The 24,238-nt window shown below is 51.1% G+C and overlaps 4 protein-coding genes across 4 annotated transcripts; all 4 read left to right on the forward strand.

Moving 5' to 3' along the window:
• Positions 1-311: 311 nt before the first annotated feature.
• Positions 312-908, forward strand: BCR38DRAFT_301454 (uncharacterized protein; the record flags this gene model as incomplete). Its single annotated transcript, XM_040854560.1, has 1 exon — positions 312-908. A coding segment is annotated over one exon (597 nt), but the record flags the coding sequence as incomplete, so codon positions are not given.
• Positions 909-5,302: 4,394 nt separating this feature from the next.
• On the forward strand, positions 5,303-6,736 carry BCR38DRAFT_336907 (cytidine deaminase-like protein; the record flags this gene model as incomplete). Its single annotated transcript, XM_040855494.1, has 3 exons — positions 5,303-5,575; positions 5,799-6,450; positions 6,513-6,736. The coding sequence occupies 3 exons, from the start codon at positions 5,303-5,305 to the stop codon at positions 6,734-6,736; spliced, it is 1,149 nt and encodes a 382-aa protein (XP_040718079.1).
• Positions 6,737-11,566: 4,830 nt separating this feature from the next.
• On the forward strand, positions 11,567-14,348 carry BCR38DRAFT_456225 (uncharacterized protein; the record flags this gene model as incomplete). Its single annotated transcript, XM_040861889.1, has 3 exons — positions 11,567-12,899; positions 12,960-13,342; positions 13,404-14,348. 3 exons carry the CDS (start codon positions 11,567-11,569, stop codon positions 14,346-14,348), a joined length of 2,661 nt encoding a protein of 886 aa, XP_040718080.1.
• A 5,551-nt stretch (positions 14,349-19,899) lies between these two features.
• BCR38DRAFT_158692 (uncharacterized protein) lies at positions 19,900-21,702 on the forward strand. The gene is made up of 4 exons (XM_040853763.1): positions 19,900-20,066; positions 20,121-20,170; positions 20,242-20,649; positions 20,712-21,702. Exons 1-4 carry the CDS (start codon positions 20,006-20,008, stop codon positions 21,636-21,638), a joined length of 1,446 nt encoding a protein of 481 aa, XP_040718081.1. The 5' UTR covers positions 19,900-20,005; the 3' UTR covers positions 21,639-21,702.
• Positions 21,703-24,238: the final 2,536 nt, after the last annotated feature.

Raw genomic sequence — 24,238 nt, forward strand, 5'->3', positions numbered from 1 at the left:
TGTCAGCCCCAACTTAGACTGCTGACAATCCGTCTGCCGTTGCCCAACCGCCGCACTAAATTCGGCAACAACGCTGGGTTCGTTACAAACTTGAATAGTAACATCCGTTATCATCATAGTATATCCAGCATCAAAGGCAATTCGAGTTGGTGTCGAGTTGATGCAACCGGATTCCTCAGGATCGCTCATATTGGATTCTGCCGGAGATTCCCTGCATCCTTTGAGTTGTCAACCCCCCTCTACCAGCTCGCCGCCGTGTATCTTTGTATCCTCGCCGAATTGGCCATTGGACTTGCGCGACCATTTCGGCCATGTCGTGCAACACTTCCACCACCCCCCTAATGGGCTTCTCTGTCCACCAGCCTGGTCTTGGCGCCCAGCTGCAGTTCTTCCCTGAGATGGGCTCGAAGCAACTGGACGCTATGATCAAGGCTTACGTTCCCGGTGTTGCTTCGATCCAGGAGAAACGTGCTATTGTGTCCATGCAATTTTTCGAACACACCATCCAGACCGGCGAGCTTTTCAAGTTCTTCATGGTCTACCCTACAGCCGGGTCTGCCACTGCTTCTCCTGCTAGCTCGAGCGCCATGCACGACTCTGGCTACGGTTCCAGCTTCGACACATCGCCCGTCATCTCCGAGAGCCAATGGGCACATTCTAACAACGTCTCACTCGCCTCTCCTTCGCAAGGCCAGGCTCGCACCTCGCCCAAGAAGGCGGCTTCGTCGTCTGCCCAGCCGAAGGCCAACGACTTCTCTCACATCCCCGGAATGAAGATTATGACCAAAGACGGCCGGGATATCACTAACTCGGCGTCCCGTAGCTGCAAGACTAAGGAGCAGCGTGATCACGCTCATCTGATGCGGATTATTAAAGCTTGCCCGGTCTGTAAGAAGAAGAAGATCCGTTGCGATCCTAGCCATAAGAAGAGGGCAGCTTCTTCTCAGGCCTCTTCCCCCGAGTCATCCAAGGTTACCAAGAAGGTTAAGAAGGCGGCCGCTCCAGCAATGCCAAAGATGCCCGTTATCGAACACGAGCCCCAGTTTGCCCCATCATCTCTAGATACAACGCCATTGGCACTGGATGAAGGCTTGAACTACATGCCAGCCGCAGAATCTTGGGAGGAGTTCGTCAAGTACGACGAGGACATGTCGGTGGATGCTATTCCATACGACTACGACTTCTTCTTCGGCCCAGCAGGATACTTCTCCCCAACTACGTCCAATTCGGAATCCACATCGTTGTCGCCAAGCAACATACTCACTCCTGCCCAGCCAATCGCGCCTGCAAGGCTAGATTCTGCTGGTACGGGTGTAGTTTGCGTGGATGCGAGCGAACAACCACTTCCGCCATACCTCAATCCAGGCGGTGCAGGCATGAACTACACCGACTTTAATCTTTACTCACCAGGTTCATCCTTGAGCATGGACGATGATCCTGCCTTCTTCAAGGAAGTGGCAGCGCCAGACCGACCCGCTCCTGACTATTCACCAACCCTTCCTGGAGGTATTCACGAGTTAGCATCACCAACTCCTCAAATTTCTGGTCCCCTACCGGCAATACTCTATGATTCCGCACTATCTCAGGGATCTCGTGGTCTCTACGACAGGCATAGTCGCTCCTTGATATGTGGACATACGGCCCAGGCTGTGGACACCAACCGGCAGGCCCAGCAGGATACGAACAGCGTTCGTCAACCTTCGCATGATATGGCCAATATAGGAACGCATGCCATCTCGGGCGATGACAGTTCTGGCACAATGCCACATGCTGTGATACAATCACATGCAACTGCGTCAAGTAGCAGCGGTTCGCTTCCATTCATCACCGGAGATCATGCTGGACACACAATTGGTCGTCCATCTCTTCAAATAGCGAACACACAGCAACGTCGTGGAATACGTGGGGCCACGATGGTAAAGTCTCCTGGCAATTATCATTCTAGTCAATTGCTGAAAAATTGGCGGAATCGCCCATTCCAAACGACCACGACAACAATCGGAGACCGGGGGATCAGGATAGTTACCAAATCTCACCAAGAGAGCGTAGAGAAGTCGCCGTGTGACTGGAGCCTTGCAGGACCGGATCCGAATCCGACTTCAGACAGACAGACCCTGGTTCATTCTCAGAATGCGCCTGCGCTGGTCTCTAGCTCTATGTTCGGTTTGACGGCTGAGCCGGCTGAGCAGTCCTTCATTAACAAGAGCGTCTCAAGGCAACGTCTCCAGACAACGCGCCAAGATCGACGAATGCCCGCATCTCTCAATACCATCAGTGGTGCGATGTCACATGCCAACTTGGCACTTCACGAATCTCCGCGGCAACGACCCAAGACATGCACATCTGAGAACGGTCCAGCTGCGTTTGTGTCAGTCCGCACTCGCCAAGATCCTGGGGCTTCCCCGATCGCCACTTCCCGTGCCTCTGTTCAATCAGACGCATCTATGCCTACAAGCCGACGACTCCTTGCCAACGGTTTGGCTGCTGAGATGACCCCCTCCACGGTCAAAGCAGCACAGTCCGACGTGATCTATGACAATTCCTGGACCGTGATCAGAAATATAGTGCACACATTGGCTCTCCTATACATTGGTGCGCAAGCATTGGGAATGTCAACTCGATTCTTGGTTAATGCTAGCCAACATGGCATAAACCCATCGTCCTGTGGGCATTATACCACTTCCGACTGGTCCTCCGGGCTAGCTTTGGTTGCCAGCATGACCGTTTTGGCCATATCCCTCAGGTGTAAAGTCTGGGAGGCATCGTCGATGGCAGGCGGTGATAGACTGGAAAGTGCTGGTGCATCCCTCGTGGTCTTAAGCCTACTCGCCGTCGCCCACTCCAACTCGCAGCAGTTACTCTTGTCTACTACGAACAAGCTGAACTTGCTCAAGCACACCCCGGGGGTTTCTCGGCAGCTGCCGAGCGATACCATCGATATTGTCAAGTCGAAGATTCAGCGAACCTCCGGCGCAGTGTCCTTCTGGCCGCAATGTTCGTCGTCTTCTTTTCTGATGTCTCGCAGGCACATCCAGAGCACTCGACGATGTGCTGGGGTTGCCTCAACAGCACTAGCAACTGGCGCAATAACATGCACCATATTACGCACATGTGGTGAATTTTTAGTTTTAGCAGTTGGGAGGAATTTCTATTAGCGTTCTGCATTACGATTGATACCACATCCTGGCTGGTCGCAATCTCATAGGAGCAGATGGAGAAGACAGAAAGAAATGGATGGTGACGTTGACTGTGCCCTATGGGATGGAGTTGGTCAGCTGATGTCAATGCAGGGGTGGTTTCCGGGCCCACGTAGAATATGACTCTTAACCATTCTGACTAAATTAATTTTGCCTCGAAAATTTTGCCTCGAGTATATATATATGTATTGAGACTAATTTTCCTAGGCCTTGGGCGGTGGGATTTTGTTCAAATTTTGACCTGCTCAAGTATTGGAGACAGTTACGATGTGGTCGCCTCTAGTTGAGGTATTCGGACTTATGGTCATCCAGTCCTGATATTGAGAGCACTTGTGCGGTACATCGCGCTCCAATATAGAACGGCCTCGATGTAGAAGCTGGTGATGTGTAAAGTGCTGTCTATTTGAGTGTCGGATCAGATCATGAAAATCGATGGCCTAACAACGTGTGTCCTTATTCAGGCATTTGTACCAAAGAAATGCCGAAGATGTTGTCTGAAATTACATCCATGTCACCATGCGACCATGTCCCCGCATCTTGGACTTCAGGAGCTACAGATGCGCCTGCCTTCAAAGTTGTTTTGGTGGGTCTAGCCTAGATACCCTCTTATCCGTTCCCTGTATAATTGCATGTCTAGGTTCCATGCTAGTGGGTACTCCCCCTTATATGCGTAGCTGGATCAGCTTGGGTGTGATTCATTTGACTGCAAGCTTTTGAGTGGCTGCAAAACTTTCAGCCGTTTGGAATTAAACCTCTAATACCTATATCTCGAATACGCGTCTTCCCCGGATGACTTCAGATGAGTTCGCGCCATTCCACTCTTTTGCGATGCATCGGTGACAAGACCCTTCTTATATCCCAACGATTGTGTCAAGTTTGGGGTACGACATAGGGCTCTCGTCGCTTCCTGTTCCTTGTGCGCTGTCTTAAACCTCCTTGTGTTTTGCGTGCTGGATACCCAAGTAATTACGGCCTATCGGTGATTCACTCGATTTTTCCGCGACTTATACGACACATATTAATTAATGCTCTTAGAGATTTATCAGGGAAGAAGCACCTTGCCGGCATTGCTGATTGAGCAGGGCAACAGTGCAGGTTTGGCATTTTGCTTTGGGCGGAGAGGAAATTCCATTGTTGAGTGAAGGAGAAGCAGGGTGACTCCTGCTGAGTTTTGTGTCAGTATACTTGAAAATCAGTAAAAAGTCGCTGTTTGAGGCAGGCGCGGGCGGGAAACAATGGCGGGTCACAAAATCTCAGGTTACATCTTGAGCCTTTGGCAGGCGCTGTTTGCATCCTTGGTTCAACTGTTCACCTGCATCTTTCGCAGGACGGGCACGACCACCTCAAAACAGCAGCCTTCATCAGAAAAACCTCCCCACGATTCTCCTTTACCTGCACCTGCACCCAACCCTGAACAACAATCTCACAGTACCGGCCAAGAATATCACACCATTCCTGATCTCGAGCGAGGACTTCAAGACCAAGAAGACATGGTGGCGTCTAAGAAGCGCGGAGGCCAAAAGCGTTCGGGCGTCAAGGCCAACGGAGCCAACGGAGCCAACCCGGCCAATATCACCACTGGTTCTAATGGCACTGCTGCTACCGACAGCACCAGCAATGTTTCCAACAGCCAACTGCAGAAGGACAAGGAGAATATTGGACCTGGAAAGCAGCCCAAACAGAATTCGGCATCTGCCCCGATTCCCACCAGCAAGAATAGCAATGTCGCCGCGCCTTCCTCGGTTTACAAGTCTGACGCCAAAGTGAATTCGTCCAAGCTGTCCGATGTTCAGAAACCAAACGGCCCCAAGCCATCTTCTGGTCGAACCCGTGGCCGCGCATCTCCTCAGCCTGCTGAGAATGCTGCTGGTACTACTCCTGCCCCTTCTGCTCGGGAAGCACCGATGCTCGCCTTCGGCTCTTTGGCGCCTGTCGTAACGGCTGTCGTGCCCACTGAGAATAAATCTGAGATTCAGAAAACGGGTAGCCACATCCAATCGGGCACACAAACCTCCGTCACCTCAGCCAAGCCAAAGGTCGATAAGGAAAACTACGAGGCGCTTGCCAATGCGCAAATCGAACAGATCGACGGGGCTGCCGACCGCATGGCTCTTGACGACAAGCCGGCGCCCAAGCACAAAGAGCCCGAGAAGCAGCTGGACAAAGATTCGGCGGCCGTCGAGGCGGCGGCTGTTCCTGTCGTCGTCGCCGTTCCCGCTCCTGCTCAGTCGTCTCAGCAGCCTATCGCCCCGAAGCCTCTTGCTCCTCTCGTCACGCCCCCTAGTCAGGTTCTGCCTGGGCTCATAGAGCCTACGACTGAGGAAGGCAAGATTGAGCGCGAACATCACCTCAAGTTCATGAGAGAGGCTCTCGCTATGGTAAGTCTTGATTTCTACTCATGCTGCGGATCGCAGATTTGGATCGCAATTTTCATTCACCGATTGATGATGACGTGACATGGTCTACACGAGGCGACGGGCTGTGCCCCTTTCTTACTTGTTCCGTACCACAGTAACATGATTGGATCGAGTTTTCGCGTACCTCGCAATCTACTCCCTTCTTGCACCCAACTGGTTGAGCTTTGGACTAATTATGTAATAGGGCGCACTGGCTTTGGGCACCAATGAGACCCCTGTTGGCTGCGTACTGGTGTACCGCGGTCGTACTATCGCGAAGGGAATGAATGCGACTAACGTAACCCGAAATGGCACGCGCCACGCTGAGTTCATGGCATTGTCTGCCTTGCTGTCTCATCACCCAGATGCCGACGTCAAGGACGAATCGACTTTGGATGAGTCTTGCTGGGGTGATGTCGATCCGACAGATGGCCACATCTTTCCGTACGGTCAGAAGTTGCATCCGTCTCCCAAGGTCAACCGGTCCATCATCTCGGAGTGCATTCTCTATGTCACTGTCGAGCCCTGCGTCATGTGTGCATCTCTCCTTCGACAGCTCGGCGTCAAGAAGGTCTACTTTGGTGCCGTGAACGACAAGTTCGGCGGAACTGGTGGCGTTTTCCGCATCCACTTGAATTCCAAGCCGGTTCCCAAGCCCGAGGATAGACCTTACCAGAATGGATATGGACCCCACGACATCGAGCGCATCTCCAAAGGCCGTTTGGTTCCCCAGGAGCGTGACGAGGATGATGGTGATGGAGGCAATGTTGAGCCTGGTTTCCCTGCTGAGGGTGGCTATCTCCGGGATGAGGCCGTCTCGTTGCTGAGACGGTTTTACGTCCAGGAGAACGGAAGAGGTGAGTTTAAAAGCCAGACTTAACAACGGGTTTGAGATCGTGCTAATTTCTTATACCCACAGCTCCTCAACCTCGCAAAAAGGAAGGCCGTGCCGCTCGCCTCTACGCTATGGAAAATGCACAGAATGGTGGTAGCTCGTTGGAGCTCTCTGACATGGCGCCTCAGACTCCGATTGATACTGAGCCCTCGTCTGCCGATCAGGAGAAGTTTCCTGAGGCCGACCAGGCACACATTCCCGCGGACGACACCGCCAACATTCCGAAAGCAGTTGCCCCCGCGGCTTAGAATGCCGTCACTGGCGCTCCTTTGGGAGTTATTTTGACGGCTTAGTCAATAAGCCCTTTCCCCTCTACCGTGTTGGACGCCCCGCATCACCACCACCTTTACCAACCTTTTGACTTTGACGACACATGTATCACCATTACCAAAAATTAGATCTGCATAAGCCCATGGCAAAATCGCGACTTGTATAAGTCCATGACGAGAACCACGATACACATGCATTGAGTTCCTGGCGACCAATATCTGCATTGAGTCAACGAGTGGTCACAAAAGACGCGCATTGACTGGAAGGGAAACCGGGCGTTAAGGGGCTGCTTTTTCATATTTCTTTCAGGGGGGAAATACCACAAGGCGAAGGGTGGTTGGCAAAGGTTCGGTCCGGTTTGCAACTGATTCCCAACACGGCTAGAGGGGCAAGGTGGCCTCATTCTACGCATAGGCAGGTAGTAGTCTTTTTCCGAATGCATTGTGCATTGATTTTCCTTTCTGACTTTTCTTGTGCTTGGTCGATAGTGATGATGGGCGTGATGGTGAAGCTTTATCTGATATGTTGGCGAAGTTGACAGCCCTGGCGAAAGCTTGCATGATTTACCACCAGGCCTCTGCCTATAGACTAGTAGGATCAGACTAACTCTCTAGTTACGTTGTGGCTGGTGGCCCAACGAAATCTTCAAGGAAGTGTTGGAATGATAAGCCTGGTCTGTCACTGGGCCGCCCACTCACTCGAGGGAATAAATATGGAGATAGACAACTCTGCGTGTAAACTCGGATTGGGTTGATCATGGATCCTCATAATCCTCAGCTTACAGTCTCGTCCGCGATCATGAAAGCTCTATTCCGTGACGCGGAAGATCTACTACCTTGCTGCGATATGAGACCATATCAATGTAGGATTAGTTCTAGACACAATTATGGCTTTTCGCAGGCTATATTGATTGAGACAACGAGCTCGACGGTACGTGGTTGCTGTATCGGCCTTTAGGGATAGACGATTTTGTCTGTGCTTAACGGCTAGTTTGATTGAGTTTTCTCGAGTTGGTGCAACATCTGAGGGGCAGAGTAGAGTATTGGAAGGCGTAGAGCTGCGGTTGATGCGATTGGCAACATGTTCACGATACGATGGAACTTTCATTGGCTATTTGTTTCCCGCTTTCTCTGACTTTGGGTTTTCACGTCGTCTTACGACATTCATAGTGCTTTAGGGGTTCTGGGTGTGATAAGGGCGGTGCTCATCGGAGACTATGATAGTGATTGCAGCGGAGGAGTAGATGGCTTCTATCACCGGAATTTCAGAGGGACTGGCGCAGTTGAGGCAGTAGCTTCGGGGTCTAAGCGAGTGAATGTTATTGTAGATGATGGTACTACTAGACATCTGAAGCAAATATCCTTCAGAGCTCGGTTATATTTCGATGGCTCTGGGAGTTGGGGCTCGTGATCGTACTCGGGTGAGCTCTCATGGAGGTTTTGAAGGCTCTGAGATGTATTAATATAGGTCATCCAGCTCGGTGTGGGAGATCTGGGCGAAGTTATCGTTGTTCCATGCATAAAAATATAATCGACTACGCATGAGACTTGAGCAAGCGTCTCTGGTGATTTACACGGGACAGTGTGTATATTCCATACTATGTAACAAGGGCTGGCTTCATATTTGACTTTGTCATTTCCACCATTGCTGACATCGAATCGTGTGAAATCAGCTCAGCACACTTCTGACGGTGAGAACTTATCATGTATTCAATCATAGCTCTTGCCCATGTGGACGACGCGACTAAGTTCTTAGTATTGGCGCTGATCTTGCCCTGATGCCCTCTTGTCCATCTCCTGTAGAAACCGTATTACAATCAAACCACTCGGGAGGGAAAGACTCGTTTGGCATCGGCAGAACTCCAGGGCGCGTCCCACCATTAGCAGGCGACCTGGGCTTCACATCAGAACCAAAGCGTCGAATACATCGAGAAGTTTGACTACTCTGGGAGGCAACAGACTCGCGATTTCGGCGCAATTTGTCCGCAAGTAGTCACACAATGACAAAGTATACCAGAGCATTAGTGATGGCCTCTCGGGGATCAACGGAAAGGAAGATCTAAAGGAAATTCTGCAAGAGAGATATTGGATAGGCGGAGCCCAGGATCAACCATCGAGACCGACGTTTCTGTAGAGGCTATGGTTGAGGTTGTTAGTCCAGACCAGGGTCGAGTCTGAGAGACACGTCTTCCCTTCTAATTCTTCGAAACGGCCGTGGTCTGGTATGACGGCCCCCTGATGGTCAATTGCTATCAGATCCCTTCTGACCATGAATTAATGAAACTGGTCGACTTAGACGTCAAAGAAGGCCGGGATGACCCCACAGTGGGTGCAAGGGAAGATGGTGTCGCCAGGTAGCCCGGGATGACTGCCACTCGATGTGAAAGCCATCAGGAGTAGACACATGATGAATTTAAAAGCAAAATCGAATATGGAAGTTGTTTATCTGGAAATCCAACTTGGTCTTCTACGTTCCCAATCGTTTCCGGCCAATAAACTTGTCGTGTTTGAGGTGGCCCATAAAGTTTCCTCGTTACCCGAATTTCTTACACATTCTGATGACATAGGCAATGCGTTGGTCCATGGGGAGGTCTTTGAGATTAACTGTATGCACTGCCGGAGTATTCTCCAATGGATTGCTGTTGCAATTACAAAGGGGCTTGGCATTTGGCTTTTCTTGAGTCAGGGTGGGCGGCCGATTGTTGATGGAGTGACATGACCTCACCTGTCAAATCGTGAGGTGCACAATCAGATCCCAACAAGATCAGCAATTATCCATCCCGGCGTCTGCGCTGGATTCTACTTGGTCCTATCTTAGTGGTAGAATTTTAGTTCTCTTCTGAGTGATTGATCTGATTAAAACATCTAACGCTCTGATCCTCCAAGCCTTCGATTATAAATCCCACCCATCGCTGAGCTGGGAGGGTCTGTAAAAGAACTCAGAATAGATCATGTTGACACATATAGCCCATGCAATAGAGCGGGTAGGCTGCTATTTTCTGGCCGAAACTGACGGACAGACATACTTACTTTCGAACAAAGCAAGTGATGTTTTTGATGATCAGGCAAAGGAGATGAACCTTCGTGATCATCGAGCAAAGGAGGCAGTTTCCTGGATCAGCCAAGTCGAAACGGGCGAGTGCACATGGGGCCGGTCCATCCAACAAAGTAGGAGTGTACGACTAGGCCTATTGAATGCAAGAGGAAGGCACTTGGAGACTATGGAACCAAGCGAGGTAATTGTGCAAGCACATGATGATGTCCCAGTGCAGACAGCTGTTCTCTACAACACATAAGCGTATTCTTTGAGGTTGGCCAGCTCTGTCGACGCCACCTGCTACTCGCACCAGCTTGTATCTGCCTGGTGGGTCTGATGGGATAAGAAGGTCTTTCAGAAGTAGTCCGCAATGCCAAGGTTGTGGTCAAGATACCGCGAACTCCGATAATACTTCCGAGTGACCATCTCTACGATGATATCCCCATGGCATATGAGATGTTCGATAATTTTCTTGGTCTCACCATCACCCCACGTTCCGACTAAACTAAGACTACTTACTCCACCATAGACTGCGGAATCCTCTGTTCACACACGGACGGACGCCAACACGATACAGTATAATATGCGCAGTACCCGAGAAGATGCACTTGGATTCGATTTATCCAGACATTTCTAGTCATTATCGTGTTGATTGCTCTTGCCCAGGGAGCGGCCTAGTTGACTATCTGGTGTAATTGCCGACTCCCCGATGGGATCTCTCAATTGTGCCCCTGAGATCAGACCAGGCAAAACTCTCGTAGTTAGCAGGTGCTTGTGTGGTGGACAATCGGGAGGAGGACCCATTGGTGAAGATCAAGGCCGTCTCTTGACGGCTAATACCTGCTTCATCAAGCCATCCTATAGACTTACACTGAAGTAGGCTGTTCAACTATGTCATCATGCCGGCGTAGGGAGGAAACGCCCCCGGTCTGGAGTAGCTCCCAATATAGGTGCAGAGGAACGTGGCCTTGTCCAAACTAGTAATAAACGAGAGGTGAGTAGTGGCCAGTCTTGCCAATGTCTCGACAGAGGCAATACCCCAGCCTCCCATTACCCGCGTAACCGAAACTGTGATTAGCACGTCCATTTGCAAGTCGATGTTCATTCCTCTCTTCCCAATTCTTAGACTTTTTTCCACCTCCAAATTCACGACACGGACCCTCGTCCTTCTCCCATCCTCACATGCCACTCTCAACGCCACGGCAAGCTGTCTTGACGTCCAATCTGTAGTCCATCGTGAGGCTCACTCCGTCTGTGCCTTCTTTGCACATTGCATTCACCATCACATTCCCCGTTTCTAGATTTGGCTCCGCCAAGACCCGCATGCCACTTCTCAACTCACTTCACCTTGTCGTTCCTCGCAACGTTCACGCTCGACTTTGTCAATCTGCCCTTTTACGCATCTCCATTTGATCGCCCTTTCATTCTACCAAGATTGACATGATCCTGAAAGGCTCACCATCCACCACCCACGGTCAGACTTGAGGTTCTCCCCTTTTCGGTACAGTGGGGAAGTTGGATGCACATTTACTGCTATTTCACCATACCCCCAATATTTCACATTTCCTCCTGGTCGGCCTGTACCCTGGACTTGCTCCGACCTGGTCGCGTTTGCAGGACATTGACCAACCCTTTTTCACATCCACCCAACCAGCACCACGGCGGGGACCACAACACAACTTGCTCAACGCGTCACCCCTTCCCCCTTCATCATCAATTCGGCCATTTGAGAGACATTGTCGCGACTTGCATCGCATCAGCCTTCGTTCACAATGGCTACAATGTCTCCGGCGCGTGCATCGTCTGCCGAGTCGAGCTTTGGAGGTGCAGCTGACACCTTTTCCAATGTCGCGTCGTTGAGCTCGACACCACCCACTACTGTTGCGGACAGCATGAGCCTGGCTTCTGATGCCTCCAAACCCGAGCATGTAGTTGCCTCAGACCCCATTGAGGAAACTGTCTCGGAAACTTTGCACCAAACTTTGCAAGAGTCTATCCGACAGCAACAACAACAACCACCACCACCACCACCCACCCCGACTCAAGCTGCGCCTGAGCTCATGCAAATGAATAACGTCGAGCTTGTTGTCGAGGCAATCGAAGTCACCACCGCCGTAAGTGCGCCTGCGGAAGCCGCAGAAGCCGCAGAGACGCCAGCGACTCCCAACGCGACAAGCCCTGCGGATGCCCCTTCCTCGACCGGACGCCCCCGACGATCACGGGCAAGCCTCCCGGTATACAATCTCGCACAGCTGACCGGCACCGCTATTCACGGCAAGCGCAGATCCAAGGGCGACGTTGTTTCCGAGAGACGACGACGACGTACCATTGCGGGCGACACCTGGGCGGACAACAACGAGGATGGGGGTGCCAGTCCAGACGGAGTCGCTAAGAGCGCCGGCGGCACAGCAGGGGACCGTATAAACGCGCTCGACTCGCAACGGTCTATGCGCGGAGCCAGCACGCCCAACTCCAAGGTGTCCAAGAAGCGCGCTCTGTCTCCAGAACCGAGGCGCATTTCAACGCGTTCAACGGGCACACCGGTTGAGAACTTGGCAAACAAGCTCACTACACTGGGCAAGAGAGGGAGGAAGTCTGTCGATAAGGGCTTGTCGCGCGTTGCGCTCGAGATCAAGAGGTTGCAGGACACCAATGAGTTCGCTGGCATCGACACCAAACCTGTCTTGTACACCACCTGGGCCAAGGGCAAGCTTGTAACCCATACCGACCCTGAACCCGCTACCAAGAAGCGCAAAGTGCCTGAGTCGCCCAAGAAGGCAGCACCCACCAAGGCGGAAACCCCAGTCGAAGAGGCTCCGCCCATGAAGCAGCGACGCATCAAGAAGTGGCTTGAACATGGCCTTTACTCTGGCCAAGAGGCACCTATGGACATCTACAAGAGCCTGACTCCGACCGAAAGAAAGAGCTTGGCAGATATGCCTGAACTAATGCCCAGCGGCAAACCCAACGGGACATTGCCACAACCTATTTTCAACGGCTTGCGTCTCTTGATTAGAGGCCGAGACTTCAAGCTGCCGTACGACATCTGCAACCCTCTCCCTCCTGGACAGCCGAAGCCAGATGAGTGGAGAAAAATGACGAGAAGTAAGATACACTGCTCCCAAGAGCCATTCGTAGGTGAGCATTTACTAACGTGCGCAACAGATCGCTTTGTGGGCAACGCATCTGCTATCTGGAAGAAGAACCCCCACTTCAACGACTATCAATCCAAGTGTGTGTGCACGCCCGAGGACGGCTGTGCCGAGAGCTGCCAGAACCGAATCATGCTTTATGAATGTGATCAAACCAACTGCAATGTTGGTCCTGCTCATTGTCAGAATCGCGCTTTTGCCCGCCTGCAGGAGCGCACCAAGGCTGGTGGCAAGTATCGTGTGGGGGTTGAAGTCATCAAGACAGAGGACCGAGGCTACGGCATCCGCAGCAACCGCTGCTTTGAGCCCAACCAAATAATCATGGAGTACACAGGCGAGATCATCACTGAGGAAGAGTGCGATCGTCGCATGAACGAGAAGTACAAGGAGAACCAGGTGAGTGCTCGCATTTGTCTACTTGATGACTTATCACGTGACTAAACTCAACTCCCTGCAGTGCTATTATCTCATGTCGTTTGATCAAAACATGATCATTGATGCAACGACGGGAAGCATTGCTCGTTTTGTCAATCATTCGTGCACCCCCAATTGCCGCATGATTAAGTGGATCGTGTCTGGTCAGCCCCGGATGGCCCTCTTTGCTGGTGACCGCGCCATCATGACGGGGGAAGAGTTGACCTACGACTACAACTTCGACCCCTTCTCGGCCAAGAACGTCCAGAAGTGCCTATGTGGCAGTGCTAACTGCCGTGGAGTCCTCGGCCCCAAGTCCAAGGAAGTGAAGCCGCCCAAGGCTCCCAAGGAGGACCTGAAGAAGTCCATCAAGGCTGGAGTAAAGGCAGGCAAACGCAAACTGAAAGAGTTGATTCGGGACAAGGGCGACGACGAGGATGGCACCGCTGCCAAGAGGCGCAAGATCAAGAAAGCGACCGGTGCTGCCGCAGGCAAAGGATTGACACGCGCTCTGTCCACCGCTAGCCTCAAGGCTGCTAAGAATGCCGCTAAGGTGGTGAAGCGTAGTGTGTCTACCATCTCTGTGAACGCCAAAGCGACTCTCGGATCCAAATCGCCCAAATTGCCTGCATCTGGCCGCAAGCTCGCATCTATCAAGCGCAAGTCTACCGTAGTTAAGACCTATAGCAAGAAGATTTCGATGACGCCGAAGAAAGCCGCTACGAGCCCACCGAAGCAGTTGTCTTCTCGCAAATCTAGCCTCACCATCGTTGCCGCTAGTACCGCCAGGCCTGGCAAGGGAAGCTCGCCTTCGGTAAAGAGCACGCCTTCGACCAAGGAGGCGAAGGATGCTCCGACCTCCAGAGGCAGAGGCCGACCCAGAAAACACGCCATCGCCTCACCAGCTTCCGGCCCCACGCCCAGAAAAGCCCTTGATATTGCGCGACCGTCCCACGACATCCGAATTGTGGAATCACCTACCGCTTAAAGGAGGTTCAATCGAGGTTAAATGGCGGGTTATCCAAACAAATTTTGAACCACTTCAACGTCCGTTCGTTGTCGATTTCTAGCATCACATGTCGAAAAATGACATGTTTGTAACCCAGATCGTGGCCTGGATGAATTTCAAGATCTCCCAGCCCAGAAGGCGAATGTGAGTTTGACGCGGTGAAACGTGGTTAGGGGCGGCGACAAGCGAGCAAGGGGACAACAGGCGAAAGGGAGGGGGGAAGGGATTGCCTACAGTAATTGTACAGTACTCAGCTGATCGTTAGGAAGGCAGGCAGGCATATTTAGGCGTTGGCGTTCTTTCTCCCTATGCTAACGTACCCCACAAGCAAGTTGGCCACACAAGCAAGTTGGCCACTTTTCTTGGCACCGTACGAACAACCTTTTAATTAACATCTTTACACATACCAAGATGGGATCGAATTGGAAAGAAAGCGACATGATTCTAGCGTGTCAGGCGCTTCAATCGAAACCCGAATTAAGCATCCGACGCGCTGCCCAACTCTACAATGTCCCTCGTACAACTCTAGCTAACCGAAAACGCGGACTACTATCTCGACGCGATACTCGACAATCTAGTTATAAGCTTACGGAATCAGAAGAGTTAGCGGTCGTACAATACATACTTTACCTAGATTCGCGATCATTTCCCCCCCGGCTCCATGGTGTTGAAGCTATGGCTAACCGACTGCTCCGTGACCGTGGCGCTGGACGCGTCGGCGTCAACTAGGCCTCGAACTTCGTACGACGACAACCAGACCTTCGGACGCGTTTTAATCAAAGAATCGACTACCAATGAGCCTATTGCGAAGATCCTGACGCGTATCGCGTGTGGTTTACGCTCGTACGAAATACAATTGCGAAATATGGTATCCAAGAGGCGGATATCTATAACTTCGGCGAGACAGGGTTCGCGATGGGCTTAATCTCATCCGAGATGGTAGTTACAAGTGCCGAACGACGCGGAAGGCCTTGTACAGTCCAACAAGGCAATCGAGAATGGGCTACAGTAATCCAGGGTATTAATTCGTCCGGCTGGGCTATCCCGCCGTATATTATTGTCGCGGGTCAAAACCACCTCTTATCCTGGTACGAGAATAGCCCATTCCCGTCCGATTGGGTAATCGCTGTAACCAAAAACGGTTGGACAACAAATGAGCGAGGCGTAGACTGGATTCAGCACTTTGATCGCTATACGAAGGATCGTACGAAGGGTGTTTATCGTCTTCTTATCCTCGACGGGCATGAGAGCCACCACTCGACTGACTTCGAGCTATATTGCAAAGAGCATACTATTATTACACTTAGTATGCCTGCTCATTCGTCACATAAGCTCCAGCCTCTCGATGTAGGCTGTTTTAGGGCTTTGAAAAGGTCGTACGGCAAAGAAATTGAAGACCTAATACGGGCGCATATAACCCATATCTCGAAGGAGGATTTCTTTTCGGCATTCTATAGGGCGTATCGTACGACTATAACTAAGTCGAATATCCAGGCAGGTTTCAGGGGGACAGGACTTATTCCGTACGACCCGGAATATGTGATTTCACAGCTGGATATTAAGCTACATACGCCTACACCTCCTGGGAGCTCGTCTGGCGCCCCCTTAATCAATCTGGGAATCAAAGACTCCAAATAACCCAACCGAGGCGCAATCCCAGTCTGAATACGTTAAAAACAGAATCGCACAGCATCAGAATAGCTCCCCGACGACAATACTTACGGCTATTGACCAATTTTCACGTGGTGCGACGGCTGTTATGCATCGGTTAGTTTTACTTGAGGATGAGGTTACTACACTTCGGAAGGCCAATCAAGAGCTAAGCCGTCGTCGAAGGACTAAAAATCGACAGCTACAAGATGGAGGATCTCTTAGTTTACGAGACGCTCAGGACTTACAGTCTCAACGGGATATTGAATAGCAGCTACAGGATGATATACGTGTAAGTCGTCGTCGTACGAGACCGGCCGAACCACGCCGACGGCGCTGTAGGATCTGCGGAGAGCCCGGACATAATGCTCGTACTTGTGAGAATGATAAAGATACGTACGAGGAAGAGGATTCCGATTAGTTTGAATTATTATTTTTTAGTTTAGTTGAGTTATTGAAGTTATTCATACGGTGCCAAGAAAAAGTGGCCAACTTGCTTGTGGGGTACGTTATGCGAAAGGCCGATCGATGATAATGCATATTCCTTGTTTTTTTTCCTATTTATTTAGTCAACGACAAACTGGCCTGGTGGCGGCGGCGGCAGTAAGTACACACTGGCACAGGCATGCAGGCAGGCGTTGAGATGGGCCCGGTTCCGGCTCGGTCTCAATGTGTTGTGCGTAGCGGTACGGAAATAATTTAGGCGTGTAGTTTAGGAGTAGATATGTGGTCTCTTGTTTGATGTGATCAGGTGATTTGATGTGGTTTCTTTGGAGGCGAGATCGGGATGTAGTCATTGCAGGTTTGGGTATCCACTGTATGGCTCGGCGTATGCCGCAGATGCTGGGTTGGGACTCGCTTGACACATTGAAGGCTTGAGTGACTGATACTATGGATGACGCGGGGAACATTGGTGTGGGGAACGCCCTTGTGTACACTATGTACTGTATCCAACGGAATGAAGGTGGAATATCGATTAGCAGCAAGGGAAATCCGCAAGCGGCCAGTAACAGGTTTGATGTTTCATAATAAGAACAGCTGAAAAGTAATTCGTTTTCTCTGGTTACAATATCTCGTGCGTTCTCATTATAGAGCTGGTGATTCGGGGCTATCTCCAGCGCCCGGCTGACACTGGCCATACCTACGGGAATGAATGGTCTTAAAATGGGTGTCACCTGCTGTGCAATCTTGGCTTCATATGACTACACTAGGCTTCTTGCCAGAGGATAAATCTACAAATACTGGTGTTCGGTACAAGGCTCTTACGACATTTAATGGCTTAGGTAGTGGTTGTGAGGATAAAGATATACCGGGTACAAGATAACAGTAACAGCTTTTTCTCGGATCGCCAGGACCAAGCTGTAGACTGTGTTGTCCTTTTTGGGGCAACTTACTGGCAGCATTTGAGTTTTCGATTTGCTCCATGGATTGTGCAGATGCTGTCGTGGAAGGGCCACGGCAGTGGAGAACGACCGCAACGTGGATAACTGGGAGCGAAGAGCGTTATGGAGTTGCAGGATACTGGGAAGGTTGTTTCTAAGCTAGGAGAAACCCCCAATGAACAAATTACATGTATTGTCTCACCGGGCTTTCTATGTTAGATGCGATGCAGAGGTAAACCAGAGTAGCCACATCTATCCAGCTCTTTATAGACGAATGGGGCAATTTCACGACTTGAATTGGCACGACCAAGTTGCTCAGCTGAAGAGGCTATTGGCTACGAGGCCCTTCAGGTGTACTCGAAGCGCTTCATCGGCAAGCTGAACTTCTGTGCAAATGAGATCCCAACCAGCATTAGTGCACCCGCCCCAGCTATTCGGCACCAAAGAGATCAATGAATTGTCCACAACCTGGCAACGTGAACCAAATAGGACAGGGATGACACTGAGATTTCGATTTGATCCACTGAGCCCACCATATTTGAGCATATTTCCCAGGGATCACAGGCGGCGCTGCTAGGATCTGCTGTAGCCTCTCTTGGTCGATGTGACGGACCAGATCTGCGTTCGAGCCAGCATAATTGTTGAAGCCCTCGAGGGAAACAAGGCGGGTATGGTAATAGACTCACAGTGCCGAAACGTCATGAAGGCTTCGGGAGAGAGTAAGTTTACATGGGCTCCAAGGACGAACAAGCATGTTATGATATCTTGCCACTTGAAGCGCCGATTCTCTTTTTCACGCCCTGGCTGTCAAAGACAAGGTCGGCTCTATAGTGATCACAACTTCGAACCCGAGATTTGTAAACATCCCCCGGAATATACCGCAGAGCTTAAGGCCAAATCAACGCATCTGGCATTGGCATTGTTGGTGAACGCGGTACTCAAAAATGCAGCAAGACCGCAACGTCAGATGCTTCAAGCCATCAAAGAATTGAGCAAAGATTTGGAATCCCGCTTGCCAGCAGATATCTCGTGGTATGAATTGTCCAAAATAGGTTCTCAGCGTTCTATTCAGGTCACCATTTGCACAAAACGGCTTGCATACCACTCGAATCACTTGGTTCGAGCCGCTATAGCAGCCGTTCCATACTGGCGAGCACTATAAATGACATAGTCTTCCGTGATTGATGGACAGACCATCTTGGTTGCATGTCAGCCCAACATGAGACGGAATTTTGGGGCCACCTTGAACTCATAATTCGAAGGGACCAATTTCCAACGCTTTCCGTTTCCGTAGAGCGTGTGGTTGGCGTTTGAAGCTTCATTCCTCAGCACAAACATCTGCACGTCATCTTCTTTGTGCAGGCTGCTCCAGCATTCCCCGAAGGAAGGCAGCTGTGGCGGCAGAGTGGTTCTGGTGTAGGGTGGTCTCAGAGCCATGTAAGTATAGCCACGTAAGAAGTGTGTATCAAGGTGGCAGTGCTGGTCAGGAACTTGCGCAAGAGTGGTAGTGACGACGATGATAGCTGGATGACTAGTTGGAAAATATGGGAACCAAGGCGGGTCCGCCCCGCTAAATCCAAAGGCACTGAGTGGGTCGCGAATGCCCGCGACGCATTCAAAGTTTTGCCTTCCGCCCGCCATGCGTTGTTGCTATTCTGAATCCCGTCTGGTTAGCGGCGAACGAAATGGTAACCTACAAGTCTCGTGGATGAGCCGAAGCCGATGAGAATGTGCTGAGTGATGGAGCGATTGCGTGGAGGTTGCGGGCTGTGCTTGCTTGGCAATCTCAAGTCTATGTTGGGTGTTCAAGCTTATTTCATTGATTTGATCTGAGAAGCTGGCTCATCACTCATCTCATTCGAGAACCAGATCTGTCAACTTCGGTTACTTGGACTGACTCTGATCAACTAGCATCTTCATTTCTCCATGCTGAGCGAGCTCAGCCCTTGCATCACGTAGGGCAATTGCGGCGCAGCTGACACAAACTTATTGCGAGACTTAAGTAAACATCGGGTCGAAATCCGTGGTACATGAATACAGCGGATCAACGTTTCGTGTTCCCGTACCGTGAACTCAATGTATTGAATGTTTTGAAGCCTCCAACTAATAAGTAGGACAGCAACAGACCAACAGAAGATACACGCAGGATTCTGTCGAATACCTCTTATTTGCTTGCGATTTCGATTGCCGAATCGTAAGAGCAACGAGCCACCAGCGAGGTCTTGGCATTTCCTTGAGCAACCGCCAACCGCCAACCGCCACTTCCGACTCTAGACAGCGACACCCTTGCCCCTTCATAAAACGCAACACGCCGGGTAATTCTGCCTTATCAGAGGACGTCGCGCGAACCATACAAATCATAACCCAGGAGTCCCTAGGGCGTTCCCCCATCTCCAAACAACTCCAAGTACATTTCTCCAGTATTCGTATACGCAGCAGGTCTTGACGACATTCATGCGCATTGCAACCTAAAGTGGGTGCCTAGCTACGGACTTCGAACAACTCAGGAAACAAACTCCCTCCCTGCCCGCGCAGCTACGAAACCCCGAGGAAAGCAACGGCCAGACTGACCAGGGACGCGCCTGGGACGAGTAAGGGGGCATCATGATGAAATCACTAAAGATGGGAAAGGTGCTTGGCAGCATCAAACGCAAGAACGCCAGTGGTATGTTGAACAGCATCACGCACATGCAAGGCTACGACTGACCCTGGCTGGCAGGCGCCGACGCTGCCGCCGATCTCCCCGAAGCCATCGCTGCCCGCAATGTGGTAGGTGTCCATGCCACGATGTCGCTTTGACGTATCGCTCGGTTTTGACAGAACTCTAATCAAAATTATAGAAATCTTTCTGTGAGGCTGGCGCGCCGAATAACTCAGGCGATGAAGTCCTCTATCTCCCTCCCATCGTCGACGCCGCCGAATCTTCGCCGCGAGCTGCTGCCGAATGTGCGCGCCTCATCCGTAAATATCTGAAGAAAGACTACTGGTCGAAACCGTCGTGTCAATACAATGCCATCATGATTACACGAATCCTCGCCGATAACCCGGGCGCAACCTTCACAAGGAATATGGACCAGAAGTTTGTAGACGTGGTCAAGGAGCTGCTGAGGTCGGGTCGGGATCCGAGTGTGCACCAGTTGCTCATGGAAACGTTGGATACCTTTGAGAATACCAAGTCGTATGACGAGGGTTTGACCCTGCTCATCGACATGTGGAAGAAGGAGAAAGAGAAGGTGCAAAAGCAATACGTGGTAAGCTCTATGCCTCGGCGCACTCTATGATCATTGCAGCTAATGCTGCGACTCGACAGGGCCGAACTCCGCAGCCTCCTGCGCCGCACGCCTTGAACGTTGCGCCATTCGATGTTCGCTCGCAGAACTACTTTGCACGAAGTCATTCGAACAAACAGCTACCTAGTCCTGTAGAGCTGGCCAGTCGCTTAGAAGAAGCACGAACATCTGCGAACTTACTGCAGCAGGTTGTTACCAGCACGCCCCCTGCAGAAGTCCTGAACAACGATTTGATCAAAGAGTTTGCCGACCGCTGTACGAGCGCTAGCCGGAGCATACAAATGTACATGAGCGCCGACAGTCCAGCACCAGACAATGACACGATGGAGAGCCTCATCGACACCAACGAGCAGTTGCAGGCATCTTTGAGTCTGCACCAGAGAGCTATGTTGAATGCAAGGAAGTTGGTAGGCATTGGAGCGCCGGGGAGCGATACCAGTGGAGATCTGGGACCACCGCAACAAAATGGATCGGGCTCCTCTCGCCGGCCATCGCCAAACCCGGAAATGCATGGTGCCGCTGATGAAGAGTACTACGAGCCCCCGCCGGGTCCGCCATTGCCGCATCGCAAACCCGTGGGCAACGGCAAGGGAAAGGAGAGGGACTACGACAATGCGGTTGCAGGCCCTTCTCGGTCACACACGCCGCCCGCAGAAGAAGACCCATTCCGAGATCCGCAACCAGCAGTATCGGGGTCAGGCGCGGGATCTTCGTCCAGGCCCCAGGATGACGAACCACCGAGGCTTGCGTTCGAGCCATTCCATCCAGGTTTTAGTGCTACCTCTAGCTATTTGAACCGACAGGATAGCGCTCTCGGCAAGGAGACTATGCATGGCGGTAGTGCGCCCATGGCGCCGACCAAGACACCACCACCGAGACCCGACGAGAGCGAGGATCTTTACGACGTTACGCCCCCGAGAAACAAACAGCCTGTATATCGATACTGAGTACGTCGCCATGCCTATCTACCCCATTCTGCCGTGGTTAGCAGGCCATGGCACGCGCGGCACTTGCGGTGTGAGGTATCTATCTATACCACATCCATACGCTCTGCCACGTGACTAGTCATGTTTCTTCAATTTTGCCAGCACCTGTCTTCAATGCGCAGATAACGATGTTTTTCTCCTTTTCGAGAGCGGAAGGAGAGAAAGTTGAGGCCTTGCTCGTTTTGCATACCTATTTTTTTGCCAGTTTGGTGGCTGGAGGGAGGTAGTTTTGTTTCATATGAGATATCCCACAATATATATATATTCCCATTATGTTCGTATGCTCGGGGTGTTCTCTTTAGCAAGAACGTGACGTGGTTGGTGGTTCGGGGGAGCGGATCTAGCGACTTTTCATGTGATGAATTGGGGGTCATCCCGGGAGACTTTGGGATCCTGGTCAGGGTCACCACAGTATGTCCGCTCATACAGGCGAATTCTGTTCGGACAGATAAATATATGCTGATATATAAGCTATAATTGTTTTGAAGTTGATGTTTGCGGTGTGATGTCCCAGTTTGCGGGCCGGTCGGGATGCTTGGAAACGGCTCTGAGCATCACACAAACCAACATGGACTGAAAGGCTTTTCAGCGTACTGCCGACAGGGTGAAGAAACATCGGAGTATTACTCGGTCATCATTCGGTACCGTCTCGGCAGTGGAGCAACTCGAGTGAACGCGCAGCGATCATAAGAGGGTGGATTCTGGGTATTGACTCGATGCCCGGGGAAACATGTGAGTGGAGTGAAACCGATAATTTATAACTTGTTTCGCTGGGCAGCTAGCCAAGGAGTACGTTGATGGAGAAATCGGTTCGTTAGTCACTGGGAGGGACATGGTATTACGCTGGACACGTGAGCGGAACAAAGCACGACGGATGAGGATTACGTATATAGTATAGAGGCCAGCTGATAGTAGTCGTTGGCGACGATTATCGCGCAGAAAACCCAGATTTAAGGCGGTGATCAGACGGCAGCCTCAAAGTTAATTCCAAATCATCGAGATTTGGGTGGTAAATGACTTACTAACGACTACGAGAGGAGAAGAACTCCTATAGTAGAGCGTAATATCTAGATCTAGATCTAGATCTATAATTGCGGGTTCGTCGCTACGCAGTTAAAGTGGTTCGGAGAGCCAGATCGATCGAATCAAACAGCGGAACGGTGATTGCGGCAGCTAATGAAGAGCTAGTTGCCACCAGGGTATATTTCTAGAATGCTTGTGGAGGATTCTAACTCGTTGCCACCCACTCGCAACCCTAACCTTTCCCATCGAAATCAGATGGCAGTTCCGATTCCCGAAGACCTTGTGATGAGAGAGCTTACATGGACATGGCGTGTAAGGGGAGGGGACTGCTCGCCGTATCGGGCCATATGTTGAGGTATCCAAGTTGCGATTGGGTCAACGGAGAAGACGATTAGTCAATGGACCGTCAGTGTCGTGGTCTGCTGACGCAGAAACTATCCGTAGTGTCCTTTCGAAACGCCTTCGAGGCTTTCTTGGTGCCGTTCACGATGCCTGGAGACGGGAAGTCGTTTTCGGCGCGCGGCCGTGTTCAGCTCGACATGGTAGTCCCACCACTCGTTGGTCTAGGTAGCTGTGTCACCAGGCGGTGCAAAATAGAGGCACGTGTTCAATAGCAACTGTTTCGTTCAATCTTGTTGCCAGACCTGCAGTTGGAAATAGTCTGATGTTGCTAAAACTGCGGAGATTTATTTTCGAAGATCGCAACGCCACGGTTAGGGTCGTATAAATCAGACCCCGGCAAGAGTTGCGACTGGCTGGTCCAAAATGCAGTTCGTCGAGGATCAAGTCTAGCACAAGCGTACAGTTGACCTTTTTCTGACCCTAGCCAACTGTAACCTGGTCTAGCATGACGCTGGGTTGCATGTACGATGTCGATTGGATGAGCTAATCTCATCTGTTTCGATGGCGTATTTGTCAACTTTGCCTTTTAGTCAATCGTTGCTTACTGCGTAGTGGTCAGTTTCGTCAAATATCCAAATTGAAGTGAAACAGTTGAGATTCAGCCCTATGAACAGCGGTTCGTTTGGCTATGTTACCTTCTCGACGCGGACGTCTGGAAACCGCAGGATAGTTTCCATCTCCCCTCCGAAAACCGAACAGACAAAAACAAGGTAAATTACACATGGTCACGGCCCTACCCTCTCATATCTGTTAGCGTAACAGCAGAAATCGACGTGCATCCATTCCCGTGGCTCAGAACACAGATGCGAGTCCGCCAGACACCTCTATCTGAAGGTATTTTCTTACTGTTGTCGCGTAAGTGCCAGTCACAACCAAACTTAACATGGCCTGATGCCACGCCATTCTTCAAAAAAGACAGCGTTTGCATCTACAATCCACAACCTGCAAACCCGTCGAGTCGAACTAGAACCCTGGCTGCGAGCGTGAGGACCACTAGCGGGTGGCTGGTGCCATGCTGGCGGGATCCCCCGTGGAGCGGCCCGAAGTTGAGTTGCGATTGGATCTTCGCGCAGGGGTCCCTTTACGTGTTGGTCCGAAAAAAATGCAGTCAGTCAGCGTCCAAAACCTGTCATTCG

Source organism: Pseudomassariella vexata, assembly GCF_002105095.1.
Source record: "Pseudomassariella vexata strain CBS 129021 chromosome Unknown BCR38scaffold_4, whole genome shotgun sequence".
NCBI lineage: Eukaryota > Fungi > Ascomycota > Sordariomycetes > Amphisphaeriales > Pseudomassariaceae > Pseudomassariella > Pseudomassariella vexata.

What these genes read in the sequence shown, in the direction of transcription:
- BCR38DRAFT_158692 (XM_040853763.1), top strand. Translation starts at nt 20,006, where the DNA reads ATGATGAAATCACTAAAGATGGGAAAGGTGCTTGGCAGCATCAAACGC. An exon ending in CAAACGCAAGAACGCCAGTG is followed by an intron (nt 20,067 to 20,120) that starts GTATGTTGAACA and finishes CCTGGCTGGCAG; the next exon opens with GCGCCGACGCTGCCGCCGAT. An exon ending in AGAAGGTGCAAAAGCAATAC is followed by an intron (nt 20,650 to 20,711) that starts GTGGTAAGCTCT and finishes GCGACTCGACAG; the next exon opens with GGCCGAACTCCGCAGCCTCC.